Source organism: Macrosteles quadrilineatus, unplaced genomic scaffold (genome assembly GCF_028750875.1).
Source record: "Macrosteles quadrilineatus isolate MER2022 unplaced genomic scaffold, UCM_ALF_1.0 Scaffold_2__2_contigs__length_208266976, whole genome shotgun sequence".
Lineage (NCBI taxonomy): Eukaryota > Metazoa > Arthropoda > Insecta > Hemiptera > Cicadellidae > Macrosteles > Macrosteles quadrilineatus.
Window position 1 is genome coordinate 150,385,830 of NW_026542595.1, and position 23,976 is coordinate 150,409,805.

The 23,976-nt window shown below is 33.5% G+C and overlaps 1 protein-coding gene across 1 annotated transcript in view; it reads left to right on the plus strand.

The window, feature by feature from the left end:
• The first annotated feature begins 2,047 nt into the window (after positions 1–2,047).
• Positions 2,048–23,976, plus strand: part of LOC128987774 (protein lin-28 homolog) — a 29,531-nt gene continuing 7,602 nt past the window's right edge. Inside the window, exon 1 of the mRNA XM_054408793.1 lies at positions 2,048–2,143. Coding sequence (XP_054264768.1) covers positions 2,113–2,143 — 31 coding nt within the window. The 5' untranslated portion in view covers positions 2,048–2,112. The remainder of the gene's footprint in view (positions 2,144–23,976) is intronic.

A 23,976-nucleotide genomic window follows, 5' to 3' on the forward strand; every position in this document is an offset into this window, starting at 1 on the left:
AGTAACTTACCCATATAAAACCCATGTTAAAGTGCAATACTGTATTAAATAGTGTATCTGCATCCACTAATCTCCAGTACTGCAAGTCATGGGTTTTATATAGGCAAGTGGAGTTTTTGCTTAATTACTAGAAAACTATCAAAGATAAACGGTGAATCTAAGTTTAAAAGTTGTTTGGTTTTGCAAGACCTTCAAAATGATACACTATTTGACGTATGTTGCCATTTAAAAGTTTTAATGTACAAGGCTACCAACATTAAAAAAATAATTCATCGAACATTTTTTGAGATTTAATATTTTGACATGTAGTATATAAAATTAAAGCTGGACTCACGTGGATTAAGAATTTCCTAACAGAACAAAAATAAGTTTAGTGGTTTCTAAGATACAGGGTATTTTGTAAATATCAATATTTGTCATACAAATGGGCGAATTTTGAAACGGATGCAGGTAAAGGAGTTTTTTTTTCTCTCTAAATTGTTTGTATAGTCTAGAGCTTTGAAATTATATATAACTTGACATATGTTTTCATTTTAATACTCTGAGATTCGGCCCCATGACCCCCAGTTTCTTGAACACCCTGTGTTTTAAAAATGGTAACCATATTTATACGTTGTTCCTTGGGTATGAATTATTGGAGGAAATGTTTGTTTCATCTCTGTATGTCAAGTCCCAAGCCGTTCGTCTGTAATCTGTTTAGGACAGCTTAGACGACTCACCCTGTATACTATAGGGGGAGAACGCAAAAATGGAAAGTGCTGCTCTGTTTGCAAACTATCAGCTTTGAGTGCAGACCGTAAAACATCACGAAACCAATACTAGTATTTGTTCCAAACGACTAAAAGTAAACGAAAAACTCTCACCACCCAACATCAGATGTTTTACTTTCTCTGTCCAAAAATCCATTCCGGAAACGCGTGCGCTTTGGGTGCATCGATTTCTCCAAAAAACAACGTGGGGTCAACCCAGTTCATTCCTCTTACCTTGCAATGAGAATTTCATGTAGTTTTAAACGCTTCGTAACTTTGTAGCTCGTCGACCTACAGTACTCAACGGATAATTAGTTCCGATAGTGGGGTTCCTTACATGAGATGGAGCGTAAATGTACATTCAAGTACTTTAACCTGCTTTTTACACTATACTCATTACAGCGTTCTGTAATAAATTAATATAGTAAGATGCGTCAGAATTCCGATAGTTGGTTTTTCTAATTGAGTATACAATACATTTTAATTAGTAACACTTTTTGGGGGTATTCTCTCTCAAAAGGTATGGTACCTGAGGTTATTATTTTTATTCCTGTACTCTAACTGTATCTTCTCCTTGCTTGGTTTTATCACGTTTATACAAGTACCATTCTAGTATATACGTTATAATTAATGTACATATTAACAATTTTCATATTATTTACCATCTTTTTTACTGAGATTTTTGTAACTTTTGTCAAATACGATTTTTACTTACAAATTTTAAATTTTTTCGGAATTCGTACTTTTTAATTTTAATTAATTTACCCTTCATCGAAATCATGGATTGTTGTGGTTATTTTTATTCTTACCAAGCGTTTTGGACCAATACTGGAGCATTAAAGATTCAAAGTTATTTTATAATCAATGCAACTTTTAATTTAGATTCCCGAATTCTGGTTCTTTGAAATGGTGAGAGATCAAAAATCGCATTAAGATTAACACACCATACATATAATAATTGATTTCCCAAGTCTGTCTCTAGCCTGACGTACTTTCGGTTCAAATTGTGACCCAAAACAATCTTTTCTAGTCCAGTGACCTTGTGATTGTATAGTTCTTGTTGGTGTCGAAATGAATGGACGTGGGAGTGGGGAAGCTAGAGTAGAGAGAGAGGGATAGAGCGGAGTGAGAGAGATAGAGTGAGGGGGATCTCGCGCCTTTGCCGCGGCCGCGAGGGGCGAGGGGATGGGAAGCATTCTCCACATTTTCTATCCTTTGAAGAGTGCGTGGCGGTGCGTATGCGCGAGCGCGCGAAGGGTCTTCTCTACTCTCTAGCTTGTGTCACACACAGTGTTAGCGTGAGCGGCGAGTGGTCGGGTACTAGGTACCTCTACAATGAGTGAGTGGCGAGTGACGCTCTGAAATGGACCAAGTGGACACTACCCTCCGTGCTGGTGAGTGGCGATGTTGTAGTGGTCAGAGTATAGGGTAGGTCTATGGTGTAGAGATCAGAGTATAGTGTAAGTCCATGTTTAGTGCTCATCGTAGATGTAGACGATGCTACAGTGCTCAGATAGTAATGTGAGTCAATGTAGAAGATGTATATGTAGTATCTAACACAGGGAATAGTGTACATCTATGTAGACGATTCTATAGAGTAGTATAGTGTAAATCCATACTACAGTGAGTCAATGTAAAGTAAGCGATATCTTGAAGATGAGTCACAGTAACACATAGGCGTCTTGTCCCCTGAGAGTAGATACTAAGATGCATGTCCTTCGAAAACGCTTGTAAAGTACCTTACCTTACATGATACAATACTGCAATGCTGATTTATTTATTGTTCTCAGACTGTTTCTGTTTAAGTAGTAGAGCAAATGCGTAGTTATTTTTAATTGAATGTTGCATGTTTTGTTTAGAAAGAAGCACTTCATACAGTAGCCTAGTTGGTAAGGCAACTAAAATTTGTAATTTTTTCAAACACATTACCACAAGACCACGAACGAGATCTTACCAACAACTATGTAGTAAAGCCGTAATAATTTTCGAAATCGTATTACACGATATATCGGTTACCGCGATAACAACTACGCTTTCCTTAGTTCTTAATGTATGATGATACATCATATCATATCATAATGACTCAATTTCTTTCGACCAAAGCCATGTTACATTATTTCTCATCGAGCAACTAATCGAAAGCTCTCTGACAACATATTATTTGTTTTCAAAAATTTCCAGGCTTTATAATTGTTCTATTCACATGCAACAAACCAGTAGACGGACATTATATTCAATTGCGTATAAATGCATCTACTATCCGTCAGCTTTCCTTTATCTGGGCTGCATAGTAATCGTTTACCTCAATCTATACTGTATAGTAAGTCTACTAGAACCGATCGCCTAGGGCATTTTCAAACTAGACATGAGAGGGAAGGTAACAGTTTTTGCTATACCTGACCCGTCTGAGGATACCGGTAAAGGGGTAGTTCACCCTAGGAGGGCGACAACGGGTTAATTTCTATTTAATTCACGGGTACCGTAGTGGTGCATACAATCAACCAATAGCGTTATGCAATGGCTGGTCAACTTCTGCACTAAACACTTGCTCTGGGCGCTCAACACTTTCGTTTACGGTTTAAGATCTTGTGTTATTGTTGTGGTTTTTAAATGTATCGGGGGGTTTTGAGCACACTAGGTATCTATTATGTACGTTGAAACTTAACAGGCTAATTTGCACTTTGTTAAACATTATTTGGGTGAGAAATAAAAACTTCCCGGTTTGTTAGACAAAATCGTAAGGCTTGATAAAAAACTGAAAATTTAAATGAACTTTTTATTTCCGTTTTGTTGTATACTCATCTAAAAGATGACACAAAGACTAGAGTACTACTATAAATGATTGAACATAATCAATATATGCATACACATTGAGATCCCAAAACTGAAAATGAACGATCATACTTTCAGCTTGTCGAAGAAATTGATCAATTATAAATAATTAAACATTTACAATATGCTCATAGATATTATTCCATACAGGCGTGGCCCCAAAATGTCAATGTTCTGTGGTCTTCTAATTCTGTAATACAGAAAATCAACTAATGTATTTCTGACTATTTAGAACAAAAGGCGTCCAAACTCTAAACGGCAACACAACACCGTTTACAGAGTTAAAACATCGAACATAACAATACACTCACATTTATTTATTTATTTTTACGGCAAACAACATTTTTACAATCGTTTTACATTGTGATACATGCGACAAGATGCTTATTACATGCTTATCACATTCGATGAAACATGATTTTGTTGAGTTAATTAAATCTTAAAATGAACTTTAAATTTCCCAGTTTGTTGTTTGTACAAAACAACGTAAAACTAATAGTTGGCAAATACATTTAAATGCACATTGGCAACATAATATTACTAATCAACGTTGTATTCAATTTAAAATTATTTGGCTTTCTCCATTTCATGTTAAACTTCTTATAATTAAAACATCACTTTTTTTATAATGTTTAATCTGGACAATGTTGAGGTATTGTAAACTCAAAATGTCAAGTTCTTCGTTGACATTTATAATTTTTGTTTAAAGATGAACAATTCATCGTTTTCCTCCGTGAAGCTGTCAACGGTTCATACACGATATTATAAAGATTTTCTTAACTATAACGCAGCTTTAGGTCGTTTACAGACTTATTTATATAATTTTATGCTCATATTATGCCAAGCACTGGCAGCGATACTGATTTGGCAGCCAAATTTCAAGAACCAATTAGTGTGTCACACACCAACATTGGTAGTGTAAGTCATCGATCAGTCATGTTCTAGGAAGCGATTTGCTACCAAAACAGCAGACAGTGTCTGTATGTCATAGATAAATTTAAGATAAAACTCTCAGTTTGTAGCGTCAACGTTGGTTTCTTTCCTTCCAAGAAAGGATAAACAATGATGTCACTTAAGTTTATCGTTATTGTTTTAGTAAACAAAATAGTTAATAATCATTATTTTTTTAGTTTATCCAATCAATAAATCCGTATATTTATCCATTTATATTATCAACATATTATTAATTATATTATTATATACCAACAATATTAAATTCAATCTCAGAGTAATAAAACAAAATTCAATCAATTTAATAATGTTACTACTTCAATTAAATGTAATGGAATTTAACTTGGAAATCAAATAAAATGGTAAAATAGCGTTATAGTAGGTTTACTTGGGACTTTTAATGGTATTTGTTTATTTTTTTAAATTTTGAGCGCTAACGATAATTAACACAATGACAATATTGGGGAAATCGAAATAATCTTCAAAAGATTTCATGGATAATTGGATGATTAAATAGTCTACTTTCAAGTTTTACATATACATTTAAACGAATATTTATTTTTTATTGGTTTGTAAACCTACGCAATTAAAAAAATTGTGCAAGCTAAATGGCTGGTTTATATCATTATTACATCGTGACGGATAAATTTTATCTCATAAAAGATAATAAACAATTGCCCTTCTAGAAAACTGCAAGCAATTGAATACAAAAAATTATAAATTAAGTGAAATCTGCAAAAATAACAGTATAGTTATGAATTTAAAAAAAAGTAATTATAAATAATTATCTTGACTATTGTAGTATAGATTATGTAGAAAAGCGTTTAAACAAATATTTAATAAAATTCTTGTATATGCATCACAAATTTCGCTATCCAATGCAGTTTTAGAAGGGATTAATATCCCTTCTAAAACGATTAACGAATGATATTTTTTCATAGCAATTGATTATTACAAAAGCGTTAGTCATTTTACTAACTAACTAAACCATTTAATTAGCAAATTTAATTTAAAATCAATATTGAAAAATGAAAAAGTTACGAGGTTTTAGCTATGTTTTACTTGTGTCCTTCATGTTGCATAGCTTTTCCTAATCATTATAAAGATAATTTTTATATACTACGTACAACTTAAATGACTCATCATTAATATTCAATTTTATGCTAAGAGAGAAAATGAAAATAGTTACGAGGTTTTAGCTATGTTTTACGTGTGTCCTTCAGGTTACATAGCTTTTTCCTAATCATTACAGCGATAATTATTACATACTACGTAAAACTTAAACGATTCATCATTAATATTCAATTTTATGCCAAGATTGAAATCCATAATATGTTACAAAGCTCATATTGTTAAACTGAATAAATTCAATCTCGAACAGGGTGAATTATTTAGAGGGAAGTATTATTAGGGTTGAATTACAATACAAGGTAAAGAAAACGAGGAAAATCAAACTAGTTGATTTATTAAAAACGCCATAGTGTGTGTTGTCACCTTATTGGTTATGACATGTGAGATGTAGGAATTAATAATTTAGCTTCAACCTGTCTAAAGTTGTAAAGAAGTTGACGTTAAAACTTGTTATTACTTCGTTCTCAGCGCTTGTTTTTGTTTGAATACTTCCGGGTACGCCTGAATTTCAACGTTGTGTTTACTGCTTGAAATGTAATGTTTGCGGTTGTATTTGTGAGTTTCATAGGTTATGTTTGAAGGTCAACTATTTGAACCTAAATACAATGTTTTGTGAATTGAAAAAACGGAGGAAAAAGGACTCGTCACTTATCGAAAATTATTATACACCGTGTCCCAAAAAAACTGAACAATTTTAAATTGTTATATAAAACGTCCAGGCATATCTAGTCTACTTTGAAGGTGATCATATGATAACTGAGCTCATGAAGTTTTGTTCAATATCAATTGTAACTATCAGCTGATTCATTGTTGTCGCTTGAAACTTGAAATTTAAAAATATTGCCCTGTCATTAAGCAGGCACCATGAACGCACGAGAGAAAGCGCAATGCGTTGAGTGGTACCGTGGTACATTCAAAGTAAGTCAGATATTGCAGTGCAAAGAACATTTAGAAGACGCTATATGGTCGACGTCCTCCATCACGGAACAGCATTCGAGCCTGGTATGACAAATTTATGTTAACTGGAAGCTTACAACATTTAAAAGGCAAAGGTAGGCCGAAAATCCAAAATAAATTGATTGAAAACGTGCAACAATTATTTCTTCACGACCCTCGAAAGTCTATTCGCTGTGCAGCATGTGAGTTAAATTTCAAATTTGTCAAAATTATAAGTTTATAAGACAGAAGTTTCCGATGTCCGAGAATTGAGGCAAAGAATAAATGCAGCAACATTACTGACGAAATGCGCCATAGAGTGTGGGCTGAATTGGACAGCCGTATTGACTCTCTTTCTGCCAACAATGGCAACCATGTTGAAATTCACTAACACATATGATATCAAACAAAACTTAGGAATATTTGTGTCAGTTAAAATGTAATTAGGTTATCGTGTGATTGTTAATAAACATTTTATAAGTAAATAAAATTGTTCAGTTTTTTTTGGGACACGGTGTATAATCAGTTTAATATTTTAATGTTAACAACAACAAATATATTCAAACATTAATTCCTAAAATTTAAAGAAGACAACATAAACAATCGTTTAGGTGTAAACTTAACAAAGCTTAGTAATCAAGCACATCCTCACCTTGTATTCAATTGAATTACTTTCAATTTAAGGTAGGATTATTACCTGCAAATAAAATGCCACCGGACTTCTTCAATAAACGCAATTCAATTATGTTTATAAAAATTATTTTTTCAATTATTAACAAATTTTTTGTCTGAAATAAAACACAAAATAGATTAATCAGGGGTACTTATAGCAATAAAAGCCATGTCAGAGTTATGAATGTAGTAATGCGCATTCACAATAAATTTGACCTAATATTTCGGATCAAGTTTACAGTATGCTCTGTGACTCGAAACTCATTCATAGACGCGGTTAAAAAGCATACAGCTCTACCCAACGTGGTTCTGCTTATTAACACTGACTGAATATAAATAATGTTTTGGGACAGAGAACAAGTTGTATCATAATGATTCGTGCCTGTATTCTGTTCATGTCACTTGATGTACGAGATACTAGCGTAGTAATTAATAGGTTTCCCGGTTTCCTTTCCAGTGGATAACTTTTGGATCCAAACTGTCATTGGCATCGCTAATATTTAATTTATTTTACGTACGTAAATATTTTTACTGACTACCCTCACTAAGGAATAATCAATCAAAACTGTGAGTCATTAAACCCGTTTTACACTGATCTACACCAAAAATTCAATTTATCTGCATGTTCTCATTGTCGACAAATCATATATCACATATTCAATGAAAATAAGGTAACACGCAGTTATTGGTCGGCCTTTACCCATTTTCCTTATCCGCTGGTGATGTCCGATATCCACAAAACAAGCTACAACCAGTCCTTCGGACGTTGGGTGACCGCCCGCCGATTTCTCTAGGATATCGAGTTTTCTAAGAGGGGCCGAACCAGTCCGCAGCCAGGTGCTAGCTCTAGCTCTACTAGCTCTAGGACTCTACCTCTAGCTCAGCACTACGGTGTCATTAGTTTCTATGCAGCTGGCGCGCCCGCTCTATGCACCTGTGCCGGTTGTAAAATTGCCGGTTTATGGCAATAAACTCTTAATTGCTCTCGGAAACGTTTGGGGAAGTAATTGGTTAGAAAAATTACCAATTTCGCTTGTGTTTGTTTACGGGTTAATTGGTTCACGGTACTAGCTGAACGGTCGGTGACGCAAAATGTTATTATGAAACAGTTGTAAATATTGTTCAATAGATTTATTTTTTGTGGTTTAATTTTTTAACAGTTAACTGCGTTTAGGCTGGATTAATTTATCAGTGTTTCTCTTATAAACCGCTTAACGGAAAGACACTCATAAGGATTGTTGAACTTTTATAACTGTATTTGTTTATGTATTATTTTATAGCTATTTATTAGATTGATTTTTTTATTGTTATTTGATAGCTACTTGTTGGTTCGCTGTTTAATTGTTGTTTCATAGTTATTTATCGATTTGCTGTTTGATAACTATTTTATGATATTTATAATATTGATTGCTAGCGATTTCCCTATATGCTTGATGAATCAATCGTTTCAATCATGGGAAATTGTTCTCCCTTTATTGTAAACATAATTTGGTAAAGAGTTAACCATAAGTAGAGTTTGTCTACCACCAGAGTAGGCTACAGTAGTAAGCTTGGCGTTATCAGCCCGACTCGTTATGTTTATTTATGTTCTGCTTTTCCCGGTTCAATGCACTCGAATGGTCGGTATCGATTTGTATTTGTAATCCTAAATTCGTTGTGTATTTTACAAAATAATAAAGAAAATAATACATTGTAGGCTAACTTACTCTGATATTTTCCCCTTAGCGTACCCTTGAAAATAACATTCTGCGTTATTTTCCATTGCATTTGGTTTTCTTGTTTTCCAGCGAATTCGTTCTCGACAGCAATGCAATACATTTTAGAATTTTCTTAAATAATAGGGAAACGTATGTATAGCTAAGCCACTTTTCTTGACGTTATGAAATAGAAAGAATATTTTTATATTGACATTAAATTTGAATTATATACCTTCCTATTGTTGCCTACCTGTATGTATTTATTTATTCATTCCAACGGACAACACCTTTTTACAATGGCATATACATAATATACATGATTTTACAACATTTCACAAAATATACTTATAAAGTTTATACAGTAGAACCTTGATAAGACTCTCACATGGATGATCAAATATGACTTGTTATCAAGGTTGACTCCTTATAGAGGGTTGCAATAACATGCATTTAAGGACAATGTATAAAATCAAGGGTATTTGAAAATGACACTTGGTATCAAGGGCATCTTGTTATAGAGGGTCTTCTTATCGAGGTTCCACTGTATGCAGATGCATCTGATTTAGTTGTCGTCATTGAAGATTTTTTGTAGGGTAGTTTCTTCACGTATCAAATCATATTTAGTGTCTCAATACGCACAAAATCAACCGTCCAAAAAGCGATCTGAGTAATCTAAAAACCAATTCCTACTGTCAAGAACATTCCGCTCTCACGTCCACGACCCAACATGAGGTCGTATGATAATCGGTAACGTACCCGAGACACCAAATGCAGACCCGGAAACATAGAGTAGATTCCAGTTTCTGGCCGCCCAATAAACAGACTGTTCTAGACACGCATTTTTGGTGTCGGGCGACAATTAAAAAGATTTATCAGCTTGCTGGGGACGAGATAAGAAGGGGATCCAAAATACCAGCGGCGGCGGCGGCAGGACCCGTTCTACAAATACAGACACTCAAACTGTGGGCGTCACCCGGAGTCAAGTATACAGTAGGACCCGCTCAGTGTAGTTTGAATAACTATTCAACAGTCTTAACTAACTGTTAAGACTGTTATTGATAGTTAATAACATTCTTCCAATAACTTTATTTTTATTTTTATGTGTTAGGATGTTTGTAGATAAATTAAAATTGCCCTTAGTATGAACTAAATATCCCCAAGTAGAAAACCGGCAGACTAAGAGAATTTTCATTTGCCTGATTGAAATTGCACTTAAATATCTCCTTAAAAATGTCAAATGAATTCGATATTTAATTTACCTTAGGTTAATGAGTACATAGGTTTTCTGCTACAGGGAAGGTATTGAAGTATTTTTCTAGTAAAATGTCAATAGTTTATATGAAATAAATAAATAAATCGATTTTCCAAGTTTGAACAAAATATGTTTATAAATAAGCAACCTACGACTGTTTACTTATTCTCTTTAAGAATAACGTGAGAATTTTAAATTTACCGTTTTTGAAATAACAACGCTTCAACGTGCTAAATTATTTGGTTTTAAGGTCTACAAAATGGCTTAAAACAAAAACAAAAATTTTTCTTTTTTATAGTAAAAAAATGGGATAACCCTAATTTTACCTTAGAAACCCTTCCATAAACCCCTGTTACCTGGTCCGTGAACTCGTTCGAATTAAATATACACGTATTTAACAAAATAGGATCACTTTTGCACGGGTTATCGTGCTTACTTGTGATTTATGGTGATGTTGGCCTCTAGGGACCTCAAAACGAAAAAGTAAATCGACCCCGGGTGCAGGTCGAACCAACAGACCTACGGTAATATCTTCCCTGCATGGGAAATTCGCTAAACACACTTTTGCGTAGACACAAAACACAAGAGCGTTTTCTCTTGTTGGATGAATTATTTAAAAATATCTCCTGTGTAGACAGACCGGTGAAGACTAACAACTAAAAGCTGCTCTTGTTTATGCACAATTTAAAACGCTCTCATTTAATCCTAATTAAAATATGTGTGAAGGATTGTTGTGCTTGTTTACTGTGTATTCTATAGCCCCGGGTTACTGGTGTGTTTACGCGCAGTTCGCTGTACTGGAATATATTGATATGAAATAAAACTTACTTATTCCAACTAATGGCGTTACTACTCTATACTATTCCTATCGTCTTCAATTGATGGGGCTACGTAAAAAATATTTATTAGGAAAGTGACGCATTAAGTTGTTTTGTTTGCTCCATAACGATTTAAAATTTACCCTCAGCACATTTTATTACTTTAAAGTTGAATTAACAATTGCTGGAAATTTATGTGGAGTTAATTACGCAGATTATGCATATAAAGTTCTTATTTTTGAGATTGAAGAAAACAATTATTAAATAAACGAAAAAACTGTAAGTTACATGGAACCAAAGTAACCTATTATATTGCTTTGAAACATCTCCTTCCATAACATTGTTTGTATCAAAAGAGAATCTACATAAAATCCGTTTAGTTAATATAAAACTATAACACTTTTTTCTGTAGCTATAAAATATGTAACATGTCTTTTGTCCATATTATTGAATTTATTTATGCACTATTACACCCCTACATACATTAGTGTATGAGCAATGGTCGTAATAAGACAAAAGCATAGCTGTATCTCAAATTAATTTTAATTGTTATATAACTTGTCATCTGTTGGTAACCAATTATAACTGTTTTGTCATGATAATGAATAGTCTGTCTACAAGCAGCAAAACCACGTTTCTTTCACAACAAATTCTTCATTTAATTACCTCTGTAGCTGGCTTCCAACCAGAAGTTTAATTAGAAACCAAACGTACTATGGTAATTCAGCGTATAAAACTTGCTGATAACTTAGAAGCAAGCAAATTAGCTGTTTATTACAAGAGAAGTAGCACTTAACAAGCTTAAGCCTAATTAGTTGCCACCGTAGGATTGCAATCAGCTAAATAAGCTATTAAGGTGTAAATTTGATGATTATTATAAGCATGAGGAAATTCCCTAAAACTTATAATGGTGAGGTATGTGAGAGTGAACACTGTTAATTAAGTTTTGTGTAAATAGTTAATTGAGAATTGACAGCATCCAATTAGAAAAGAGCTCAATGGGCTGTGTAAATCTCAAACCTGCGTTGAAGTTAGTTGATTTGTACTTACCACTTTCTTTAGTTCATTATACTTTTGAATTTTAGCTGTAAATTATTCTTAAAAATTATATTTGCAATCAAAGATGATTCCTAATTTGACCTAAACCCAATTAAAATATATCTGTAAACCAAATTTATATATTTAGTAAACTTTACTGGCTATCTTGATCAATATCAATTAATCCAGTCTGCTCGAAATAGGTATACATTATGTTAATAAAATAAATTAAGAGTAATTGTTTTTGTCTAAAAGATAAATGTCTTTAATACTAAGAAAATTGAACTATCTAATACATCTATAAGTAAATTGTTTCCCTTGTAGGCTATGTTACATTAGTTGGGTTGCATAAAATTCACTTATAAAATTATATAGACGAGTAATGTCCAGTGGTCGAAACTCGACCAAAAATATGTAATGTACTCACTTATGTTAATGTTTCACCCCACACTGTAAATAAAACATGTGATTGGAGTTTCTTCCATTTGTTTTGATTTTCTGTTTATATTTCGTTGTTATTTCGTCACCAGCATGGCAACGCATAAGATCCATGTAAATTTTTTCAAATTTTTAAACTCATTTTTTGCGCTTATCTTTGAGCCTATTTAAATTTATAAAGGGATTCTGCACACCTACAGGAAAATAGCTTTCTAACGGTATGCGTAGATTTTCCCTACGATGCACACGAGCTGAGAAAAAAGGTTTTAAAGAAACATGCTTGCCTATTAATGTATAGATAATATTTAATGATTTCTCTAAATATAAAACCTAAGAGAAAAGCAACTTAGGGTCCATGAACATCATATAAGTCGAGAAAATTGCTAAATCTGACGGCATTTTGTTTCTCGTGATTGAACGTAAGCTTCGTAAAGTGTTAAGATACATAACACTTGATTTTCTTAGCATCTGTAGATATTCTTGATCACAAGCTATAACCTGGAATTTGTCTAAGTAAATAAGTAAATAACTAATATCAGGCAAAAGTAAATACTAGAACTGCAATATGCAATACAGTATTTGGTTGACAAGAGTGGCATACAACATTAGGACAACAATACAAGCATGCAGCATTAGGATAACAAGAAAACATACCACAACAGGAAAAACCACATAGGAGATAAACACTTGGACAACAACAACAGGAAACTTTGAGATAACAATAGAAATATGCAACACAATTACAACAATGCAATAGGTAACGCTAGCATGAAGTATTGAGCATTTTATTATTGACTATAGTCAATGATTTTATTCAGGGATGTGAAACAGCCTAGGAACTAAAACCATATAGTCAATGATAGAGCTAGAAGAACGACTGGGAACAAACGCTACAGCTACAGTCTAGGTCTAGGGTCTAGGCAAGCCACATGTGCCGACACCGGAAGCGCTCCACGCCGGGTATTTATACGGTAACAAAACAGCTGTTTTTGTGTCGCCTTATCAATATCCACCAATTAAACTATCAAACCGGGACAAAAAGGTCGGCGGAAGGTGTCACAGTTTTTGTCTGAGGAAGTACGCCCAATTCGTCTTGGGATTTTATATTTGTTCCTGCGACGCGTTGAATAATGCATCTTCCAGAGGAACCTTTTTCGTCTTTGAGTGTTTCATGGTTGTTATGTAAACTTAACTATAGGCCTAGCATATTATACGATAGATAGTACGACTGCATATTATTTAGATATCAGAAAGACCTTACTGTAATTATTATTCATCGATGAATAATAAGCTCATATGCTGAATTTATATCTCATATAGGCCTAGTTAAAACGTTAAAGAGGGTGGAAGTTAATTTTCAGCCACCCTCATGGTTATTTGGATTTAAAACGTTTTAGGGTGCCATTTTGTTATTAGTGGGCCGAATTTGCTTTTCTTTATGTCAATTGTTATGTTTCGTCAAGACCTGTAAAATGATACCAAACTCGACTATACTTGTCATTTGAAATTTTTGAGCTACCTCCTACCACCACTACCCCTAAGGGCAAAATTTTCCAAATTTACCATAATTATCGTAGCCCCTCATATCTAAGAAGGTTGCCGCAAACAGATTTCAAATACAGTATCTCTAATGGTTGAAAGGTTAAGGGGGTGTAAGTTACTTTTCAGCCATCCTGTATGTTATTTTTGTCTACTTGTTTGAGAGTACCTATTTTTAGAAAAAAATTATAGAAAGAGTATAAGTACCTAATGAAATTTTACATACAGTATCTCTAATGGTTGAAAAGTTAAGGGGGGCGTAAGTTACTTTTCAGCCATCCTGTATGTTATTTTTGTCTACTTGTTTGAGAGTAGGCCTACCTATTTTTAGAAAAAAAATTACAGAAAGAGTATAAGTACCTAATGAAATTTTACAAACGTAATTCACAAAAACTGTCGTAGGTAATGAACGATACACTACCAGTTACGAACTCGAAAAAGTTTTATAATTTTTAAGGAGATGGATCTTAATTGACAAAACCTTTTTGTTTGCGTTTCCAAAACATCATACCACAGTAAATTTGCCATCCCATCGAATAACTGTACATATTTAAATAATATATCTGTCTATTATTAAATCTAAATTCATAATATTTTTTACATAGTTAATTAATTCCTTTCGAAAAACGCTCTGTATTTTTTTTAGTTGCCACCGCACTAGTCGTGCCATTTACTCCCTTGGGGTGTAAGAGGTCTCGAGTACTAGTTTAACCTATTTTACTTGCACGTAGGGCGAACTTCCGCCAAGATATTTTCCTAGGGCCGTTATTCGAACCGTCAACCCTTCTCACAGACTTCCGACAAGTAGAGAATTAGTCGTGTGTGTCTGTCTGTCTGTCTGTCTGCCGTCTGGTGCGGGTAAAGGCTCAATAGGTCTAATTGACTATAGATATTGTACCACACCGATTGTTCAAGACGACCATGTTTGTTAAAGTATAGACTTTCTGTGCTGTGCTGCGATCTTGATGTTTTATTTTACAACAACTAATTTGCTATGTCCTGTTAAAATTTGTTGTAGGAAAAGCAGTATCCTTATAGATTTATCGTTCTTATTGATCAGCCGAAGATAATGATGTGATTAGTTTTGTCCTGGTCATAGTGTGTGATGGCTTGCTACTTACTTATTACTGTTAAATATTATTACTGTTAAATTAAGCGATTCAAAACAATTTTACTAAACATGACAATGTATTTGTAAGCTATTGCTTATTACTGGTATTATAAATACAATATAAATTTTAAATACTGTACAAGTTAACTTTAGTGCATTCAAATGTCATCAATTTGAAACACATGAACAGGCTTTAAATTTTACTGTAGGATGAGAAGTATACTTTTATCAATATTTAACGGTAAAATGTTATGTTGGTTTACAGCAAAAACTGTGTAACATTCATCATACAATGGAGTCTTTCTCTATATTTCTAATCCAACAAACAGCTTTTCTATAACATTATCATAAACCATCGTCCAAACAATTGCGTTCAATATTATAAAGATGAGATTACATATATTAAATATCTCGAGTGAATTCAACTCCTCGCCCGCATAGAATCAATTCAAGAGAAAATAACTTCTCTCACGATCACTGCAGTCTGTATCAGGGTAGTCGGGGTGCTGTTCATTCTTTTTGAAATTTGTTTGAATCGACCTAACAAGATAACATTGCAATGGTATACGCTTGCTTGGTGAACTTTTTGGATGAAAAATCGCATTATTAATCGAGAAAAAGTTTGTCAATGCGAACCAAGTTTGTAATGTTATATTTACAACATGTATTAGTACGCGTGGAAAATACGTTAAATTGTGACAGAACAAATTTTACAATACAGTAATACGTTAATAAGCCAAACATTTGCTTATATATTACTGTACATAAAGTATGTGTTAATTGTTTCAAGTTACATGCCAAGAAACGAATAGTAAACAATAATCCGTGCACTACTTAACCTGACGACGGAACTAACCTAAAATCAACCTAAAATTCACTTCGGTAGAATGACAAATCTAAGGGTATCTAACATCCATAGTATCTCACTCTGGGAGAATATTATTCAGCTAACTTTTATCATGGATCATTCATTTGTCCATGGAGGGATACGAAATCATTGATCAAACATTCTCTTAAAGATTAATAATCCTTATTGATCAGTTGGAGACTAGTTAAAGGGTAGTTATACTTCCTAGTTATGGTCCAATTTTTTTAGGGTGTTTTATTGTTTGACAATAGAGTAGTTTCTTATGACTTAGAAACATTTTAAATATTATTACTTTGTTTTAACAAACTGGTATTTTAACTTTGATAAAACTGTATATTTTTGAGGTCATTAGAAATTAAAGAAAAGATATTGATAATTTTCTATTTAGATGTGATGTTCATGATTACAATACTAGATTTAGGGACAAAATAGATATTACTAGATGTATGTAAGCTAAGGCACAACAAATACCATGATTATTTGGATGTGATGCTATACAATAAATTACCAACTTGCCTAGTCAATTAAGGTCTGATAAAATGTTTTTATCCAAACTTAATAAATAGCTTCAGGAAAATCCCATGTACTCGGTGTACTATGAGCAAGAAATTGTGATAGTTTAGGCTTATTTTTATGTTATTTTGTTCTGAAATGTGTATTAATTGTTTTGTTTTTAAATTATTGATGATTCATGTTTAATAGTCCATAAGCCAATACCATACCGTACCTGACTCGCCAAATAATTTCTTATTTTTTGTAGCTATGTATTATAAAATTGACAAGACCTATTGTATTTTGTAATTACTTAAGGGTCAATAAAATGTATTATTGTCTTATTGCGTTATAGGCCAATATCAACCAGATGAAACGATAAGATTATAAACAATATCACATAAAACTATAGTAGTATGTTTTCTGTGACAATAGGAATTGTAATTAAATGGGGCAGCAAATATTGTACAATCTACCATCAAATAAGGAGTCATTGACGACGTACGTTACCGTCACAGCACAAGAATCAGTCTCCAGGTCTAAATTGTCCATCAATATCCGTCAAGTAAATGTTGAGCTTTCCTTGAATTTTTGAATGGTTAATCTTTTGGAAACTCACTAATCTGATCCGATGATTTCAATTTTGATCCCACGCAACTGTACTAGGACATATACCCAGAACCACTCACCACACCCGCTGACTAACTCTACCCAGAATTTCTCTGAGGTCAACCCGGATCCAAATTAGTGTGTGGCGCCAACAAGGACGGTGACATTCGGTGTTCGGTTCGGATCAATGGGAGCGCGCGCGTGTGAGCGAGATGACGCAACGCTAGTAGTGTACGCTCAAGGCCGCATCACTACTGCGCAGCCGCCGTGTGAGTGTTTAGTGTTTACACATGTTTGAGTTTTGTATGTGTTTCAAGGCCATTGCCATGTTTATGTTTTTTTTTGTGAGGAAACGGTAAAAACTCTTCTCTTGTTAGTTAAGTTAACCAACGTAAGTCATTTGTCAGATTGTCTTTATTTTGATTTGGTAGATTTTTGTAGGAGATAGACAATTCCAAATTCCATGTTAGAAGTTTATTTTTACAGTTGTGACAATGCTTGAATTCTAACATAAAAGTACTGTGTTTCGTTGTAAATGTTTTGACTTGATCACTCTTGAAAACAAAATTAAAATTTCTGTTGTTTATTTAAATTCCATTATTTTTCTTAAATTATTCCCCAATTTCAGTTACTTACGTTTTGTTAATAATGCTACAAATGAACAATGTACAGGTCTCTGAAGTCGGAATGAAATTATTGTTAAATTCTTTTTAAACAACTAAAAACTTGTGGATACAATTTCGTGTTAGAAACAGGTCCTTTCAGACATCCCAACATTTCTTAAAAATGGTCGAGAAGCTCAAAAGACCATTGTATAATACTGTTAGCTAACAAGAGAATGAGAAAATAAGTCTAAGTTATAATATTTTAACAGTTTTTATTACCTAAGAAGTGAAATAAATTTTTAATCGTTTAACTAACTCGTAGAGCTTTGATGAATACGTTTTGATAAACCAATTTAAAAGTAAACTACAGTATAAACTTTGTATATACAGCTCTCGAAGTACTGGCATCTTCTGAAAAAGGGTTTTAAAACTCAAAACCGGGTAGATTAAAGTTGATAACATTTTATTCAGTAAATTCCACACGAAACCTTGAAGTTAACTACAGTATAAACTTTGTACATACAGCTCTCGAAGTACTGGCATCTTCTGAAAAAAAGGGTTTAAAACTCAAAACCGTGTAGATTAAAGTTGATAACATTTTATTCAGTAAATTCCACACGAAACTTGAAGTCAACTATTTGCCTCTGCGTTTACGTATGGGGTTAAAAATGAAACTTAACATACTTGTTCTTTTCATTTATTTATATAAATTGGTTTGATTTATTTATAGCATAGTTTTGACGTTACCTACTGTATTTACAGTATTACTGAATGGTATAATAAATCTCTGGAATCTCTTGAATCTCTACAACTATGTGCATTTTCCCGCACGTCAATATCACAAAATCTAAATTCAATTCCTTTTATTTTTAAATTATTATAATAGCGAAATAATTAGTTTTCGTTTATAATAGAATAAAATAATACGATATATACGCCTCCATCGCATAATTATGTATTGTTTTTATTATCTAATTAATTTATTTACTTTACACTAATTCTCGGAGATCTTTGTCATATTCTTTGGTCCATTCATGAATCTTCAATCGATGTAGTGTTCGGTATAAATAAATAGCTCGTTCACACTGCTATTGCATGAATATGATGTTTTGCAGATTTTTCTATCGATGTGCACTAATTGTAACATGCAAAACACGAGATGCTTAGGCTAATAAGATAATAGATAAAAAATACTTGGATTAAGACGCCAACCATTATTGGCGCCTTATTTTATGGCGTTATATATAATTCGACGATTGCCGCAGAGCTTTAAATATCTAGTTGAATGCACTTTTCATAGAGTGACGCAACATTAATATTTACAATAATGTTTGTGTAGGCTAAACTACATTACATCACAGTTTTTGGTTCTTGGTTGGGAATTTCTAGCAACAAAAAGAGTAATGCCAAGACGAAAGTAATTTCGTCATAAAATGAAAGGACCGCCGCATTTTTCAACTGCTCTTGAAAATAACGACGGGGAGAAAGTACACTCCTCGAGGGTGTCGTTGCACCAGCAGGTCACGTGATCAAGTCAAGTACGTGTATCAAATTATTGCGGCGTAACAAAGTAGTTCCTCGTGCAAATAAGGTAGATTCGGTGTGGGATTGACACGATACAAACATTCAACCATTGACTTTGGATGCTGCACGTAGACTTACGGAAAAAAGTAATTTTACGCCCGAGATTATTATATGGAATACAGAAATTTTTATTCATCCATTGGCTTTGTCTAGAAGACTTTCCGTTTTATGGTAAAACCTGAAGTTTGTTGTCTTGTCTAGTAATTCTTGATGTCGACTGGTTGCAGTAAATGTAAATCTTAAATTGGGGCGAAGTTCAATGTGTGAGCTTTATGCTTTGAGTATAAACCAGAGAAAACAATAGATTGGTAGTAATACTAATTTTGATGTTGGTAAAATAATGTACTAAGAAAGAGAGAAGACATTGTCGCACCATAGAATAAATAAACACCATAGGGTGTTATAGTGTTTATTTATTCTATGGTAGCACTTAGCGATGTTTGACACAACCACTCCTATAAATTGTATTAAGCTTATCTTGAATAATAAATCCGTGTGGGGTTTTTGGTTGATAGTTTAACGTTTAACACTTTTCGTTTACGGGGGTATGTTTAGACTATTATGTCTTTCAGAGTAAAATCGCTAGAGTAAAATTAAAGAGGGTTTATGTTAAGAATCAACTAACGAAACTAAACAAAATTTAAAATAAAACAATTTTTGTACATCATTTTTGTAATCAGTGGTCGAAAATTGAGATGTATTTAAACTATTTGTAATGCAAAAAGATACTAACGTGTTGCTTATCTTAAACTTTTATAACATATACGTAAATCATAGGTGCATTTGAAAGGAGCGTAACAATCTAAGGTAAACTTAAATGTATGCTTCCTTTACGAATGGCTAAAATATGAAAGGTTTGTCTTTTTAACTGTTCACATTTATTTATGATTTTGTGAATTGCTGGAAGTTAAATACCCACAAATATCGCCATTAAAAGAAACATTATTAAAAATATATACTGTCCCATCTAAGATTGTCGAAGTCGAGCCGGTTAATTTTTTCTGCAATGTGTTTTTAAGCGCAATAAATTTTCAAAAGGTCGACAAGAATGATTTAACTACATAATTTAAGCTACTTGGCAATGCCAATTTTCCTCTAGATTAATATTAACCTCTAATTTGTTTACTACTTTTTATTATTATATACTTAATCTTCACAGCAAATGCTATGCATAACTTATTCTTTATATAAAAATTCACGAAAGCTGGCCACGCCTCACAAAATGCATCAACGTCACAAAAAAGTTACAATTATTGAACATCTATGCTCGATTTCCACTTTCCAGTGGAGTAGTGTGCTGCTCGAGCTCCACGTGGCTCGATGTCACAATGACGGCCATCTTGTTATGCTATGAGTCACGGTGCGCCTGAGATGTTGTAGAATGTCGAATGCACCGCGCCAACGTATGGTAATGCAGCATTCCTCCAACAGCGCGCTCTACCCCCCCCCCCTCACCCCATCCATCCGTTCTATAATTTACCGTTTCTGGCCCTTCGAGCGGGATATTCATGGTAAAGTATTCTCTTAGCAGCTACGAATAAAAGTGCAATAACAATGCGGTAATTTGTAATTTGGAAGCCTACCCAAAAGGACATTAGCACATTTCCTGCTCTAAATTACACTTTTAGGTTCACATTTTCGTAATAGTTAACAAATTAATCAGCAGGATAAAGGGATTGTGATTATAAAGTAGTATATTATTTTAGGCTAGGCGCACAAGCGATTATTTTCAGGCGACTATTTCATCGGCCGATTTGTGCATCATGTATTTGAATGGAAGCGCGCACACAGGCGATCGAGAATTGCGCCGATTTTAAAATCTGGGTTTTGCCACAGATTCGTAGGCGAGGCGATTGTCGCCCGAAAATCTGTAACGTACAGATTGTTATCAGTCCGCGCACACGGTCGACTAAAAAATCGGCCAGTCGCTTGTTGTTCTCCACAGGAGTCAGTGAACTTCAGTGTGAGTTGTGTTGTTTTCTTTGCTAAAAAAGGCCACAGCTGTTGTAATAAAAACTGAAACTTTCAACAGACATTCTATAGTAATTAAAGAACTTTTTACTGTCATCACGTAAAGTGTATAGTTTTTAAAACTACAGAAAGTAAATAAAGATACGTCTTATAACACTTAAAACATATATTTACGCTTATACTGTTACTCACAAGACGGTAAATATAAAAAAGATGGTAAGTGGTGATCGATTTCGATTGGACACTCCAATCGAAATCGATCACCACTTACCATCTTTTGTATATTTACCGTCTTGTGAGTAACAGTATAAGCGTAAATATATGTTTTAAGTGTTATAAGATGTATCTTTATTTACTTTCCGTAAATTTAATAACACGTACAATGCTGATCAAGAAGTTATTTTTAAAACTGTCGATTTAAAAGTCTCTGCCTTACTATCGGATGAACCCAATTTTTAAGTTGTCTCTTTTTTTCTTTGATCTAATTATAAGATCACAAACACAGGTTAATTCAACAAAGTCCATTTTAGGATAGCTTAAACGCACTAAAAAAGTCCATTTCTCGACTAAAAAATCGCTACGTGTGCGCCTGGACATGAATCAAGGGCGATTTATTTTTGGCCGATTTTTCAATCGGCCGTTCAAAAATTTGACCGTGAGCGGCCTCAAATAACAAGAAAAATGAACCTCAGGCCTACTAGGCCAAAAAGAGATCGCTTCCGAGCAATATTATTGCGATGGATACAATCAGTTCAAGAAGAGAAAGCAACAATTTTATCGTCACATACGGGGTATAGTCAAATTACAATGCAAGATTCGGTGCGAGAACTAAATCACAAGTTCAACGAAACCTAGTACAATAACCAACAGAAATTACAGCGGGGTTTATCACATGTAAGAACAAAGGTACGATCGTGATCCAAATGAACATTCGTCATTAATAATTAAATCATAAAGCAAAGGTAAGAGTATGAATAAAACCTCATAGAGAAAAACAATACTGCCTTACCGACTTCCATCTATCGGCGCTTTACGGAACTACGTGTAATGCGTTACTGACATCAAACCCATCACAGTCCCATTTGAAAAAGGGACTGATTACCAGTGCCGCCAGTCCCGTTTAATTTTGACAACTATAACTTATAGCTGTCATAACTAATAGAGATGTGAACGTTCTTCAGTAAACTACATATTTTCTGTTTTGTATTAATATCCGTTAAAGGTTTGCTTTTGATCACTAGTAGTGTAGAATACCTTACGTGTACGTCGGAATTGCATGAAGTCTGCCGGCCTCATATCAATTAAATATCTATTGTTATCAGTCCGCGCACACGGTCGACTAAATAATCGGCCAGTCGCTTGTTGTTCTCCACAGGAGTCAGTGAACTTCAGTGTGAGTTGTGTTGTTTTCTTTGCTAAAAATGGCCACAGCTGTTATAAGACCTTATTTACTTGTTAGTTGGTTATTGTTATTGACGAAAGTTGTTCTAAAAAGCAGTTGTACTGAGAAACGCTTGATAAATAAAGGCATTTTTATTTATTTATTTATTATAATAAAAACTGAAACTTTCAACAGACATTATATAGTAATTAGAACTTTTTACTGTCATCACGTAAATTGAATAGTTTATAAAACTGTCGATTTAAAAGTCTCTGACTTACTATCGAATGAACCTAATATTTAAGTTTTCTTCTTTTTTCTTTGATCTAATTAGAAGAGCACAAACACAGGTTAATTCAACGAAGTCCATTTTAGTATAGCTTAAACCTTAAACGCACTAAAAAAATCAATTTCTCGACTAAAAAATCGCCACGTGTGCGCCTAGACATAAATCAAGGGCGATTTATTTTTGGCCGATTTTTTAAGATATCCGCGTGTGCGCCAGGCCTTAGAGCCATTGAATTATTAAGTTATGGTATAGTCAATGCTTTAACTTTTAACTACTTTGTTCAATGAAACCTTAATTCTTTTTAGGATTGCTGATCTTTACCATTATTATATATTATATAATAAATATTCTCCAAATACTCGTGGAGGAACAGGAAATTACAGTTGGACAATTAATTCCTTTACAATAAGTGCTCTATCTCTTTACAACGTACTGTTTACTGTTATTGTTTCTGTGGCATGTAGTTCTAACCATCACCACTAGATAGCAAGCAACGCAACGGAGTACCCTCAAACGCCGGCAGGCGCGCTAGCAGTCTAGTGTAGTTTCGGACATTACTCAAAGATGGCACCAGCGTACTGTTACAATCCAGAATTACAAAATACAGTATAGTCACAGACAATATAATACTTTATCTAATAAGTTAATATTTTTCAAATGCGAAATATCAGATATAGGTACCGTTTTATTCGCAATATAATATAATGTAAGTATTCCTATTCCTGACTCTAATTTTTTTATAAGTATACTCACCTTTGCAATGGTATAAATGATTTTTGCCAATGCCCATATAATATGATGCTTCCATAACAATAATTCATCAATTTATTGCCACTGAAATTAAAGACATAGAGCAAATGACAAGTATAGTGTCATAATGTTTACCTTTTCCTTTTTAAAGGTATAACAATAAAATTTATTAAATATCCCTGTGATTAGTGATTTCTATTTTAGTGTTATTTTTAAATGTACAAAGTTCAAGACAACAAGGTAGACATAATTTTGACTTACTA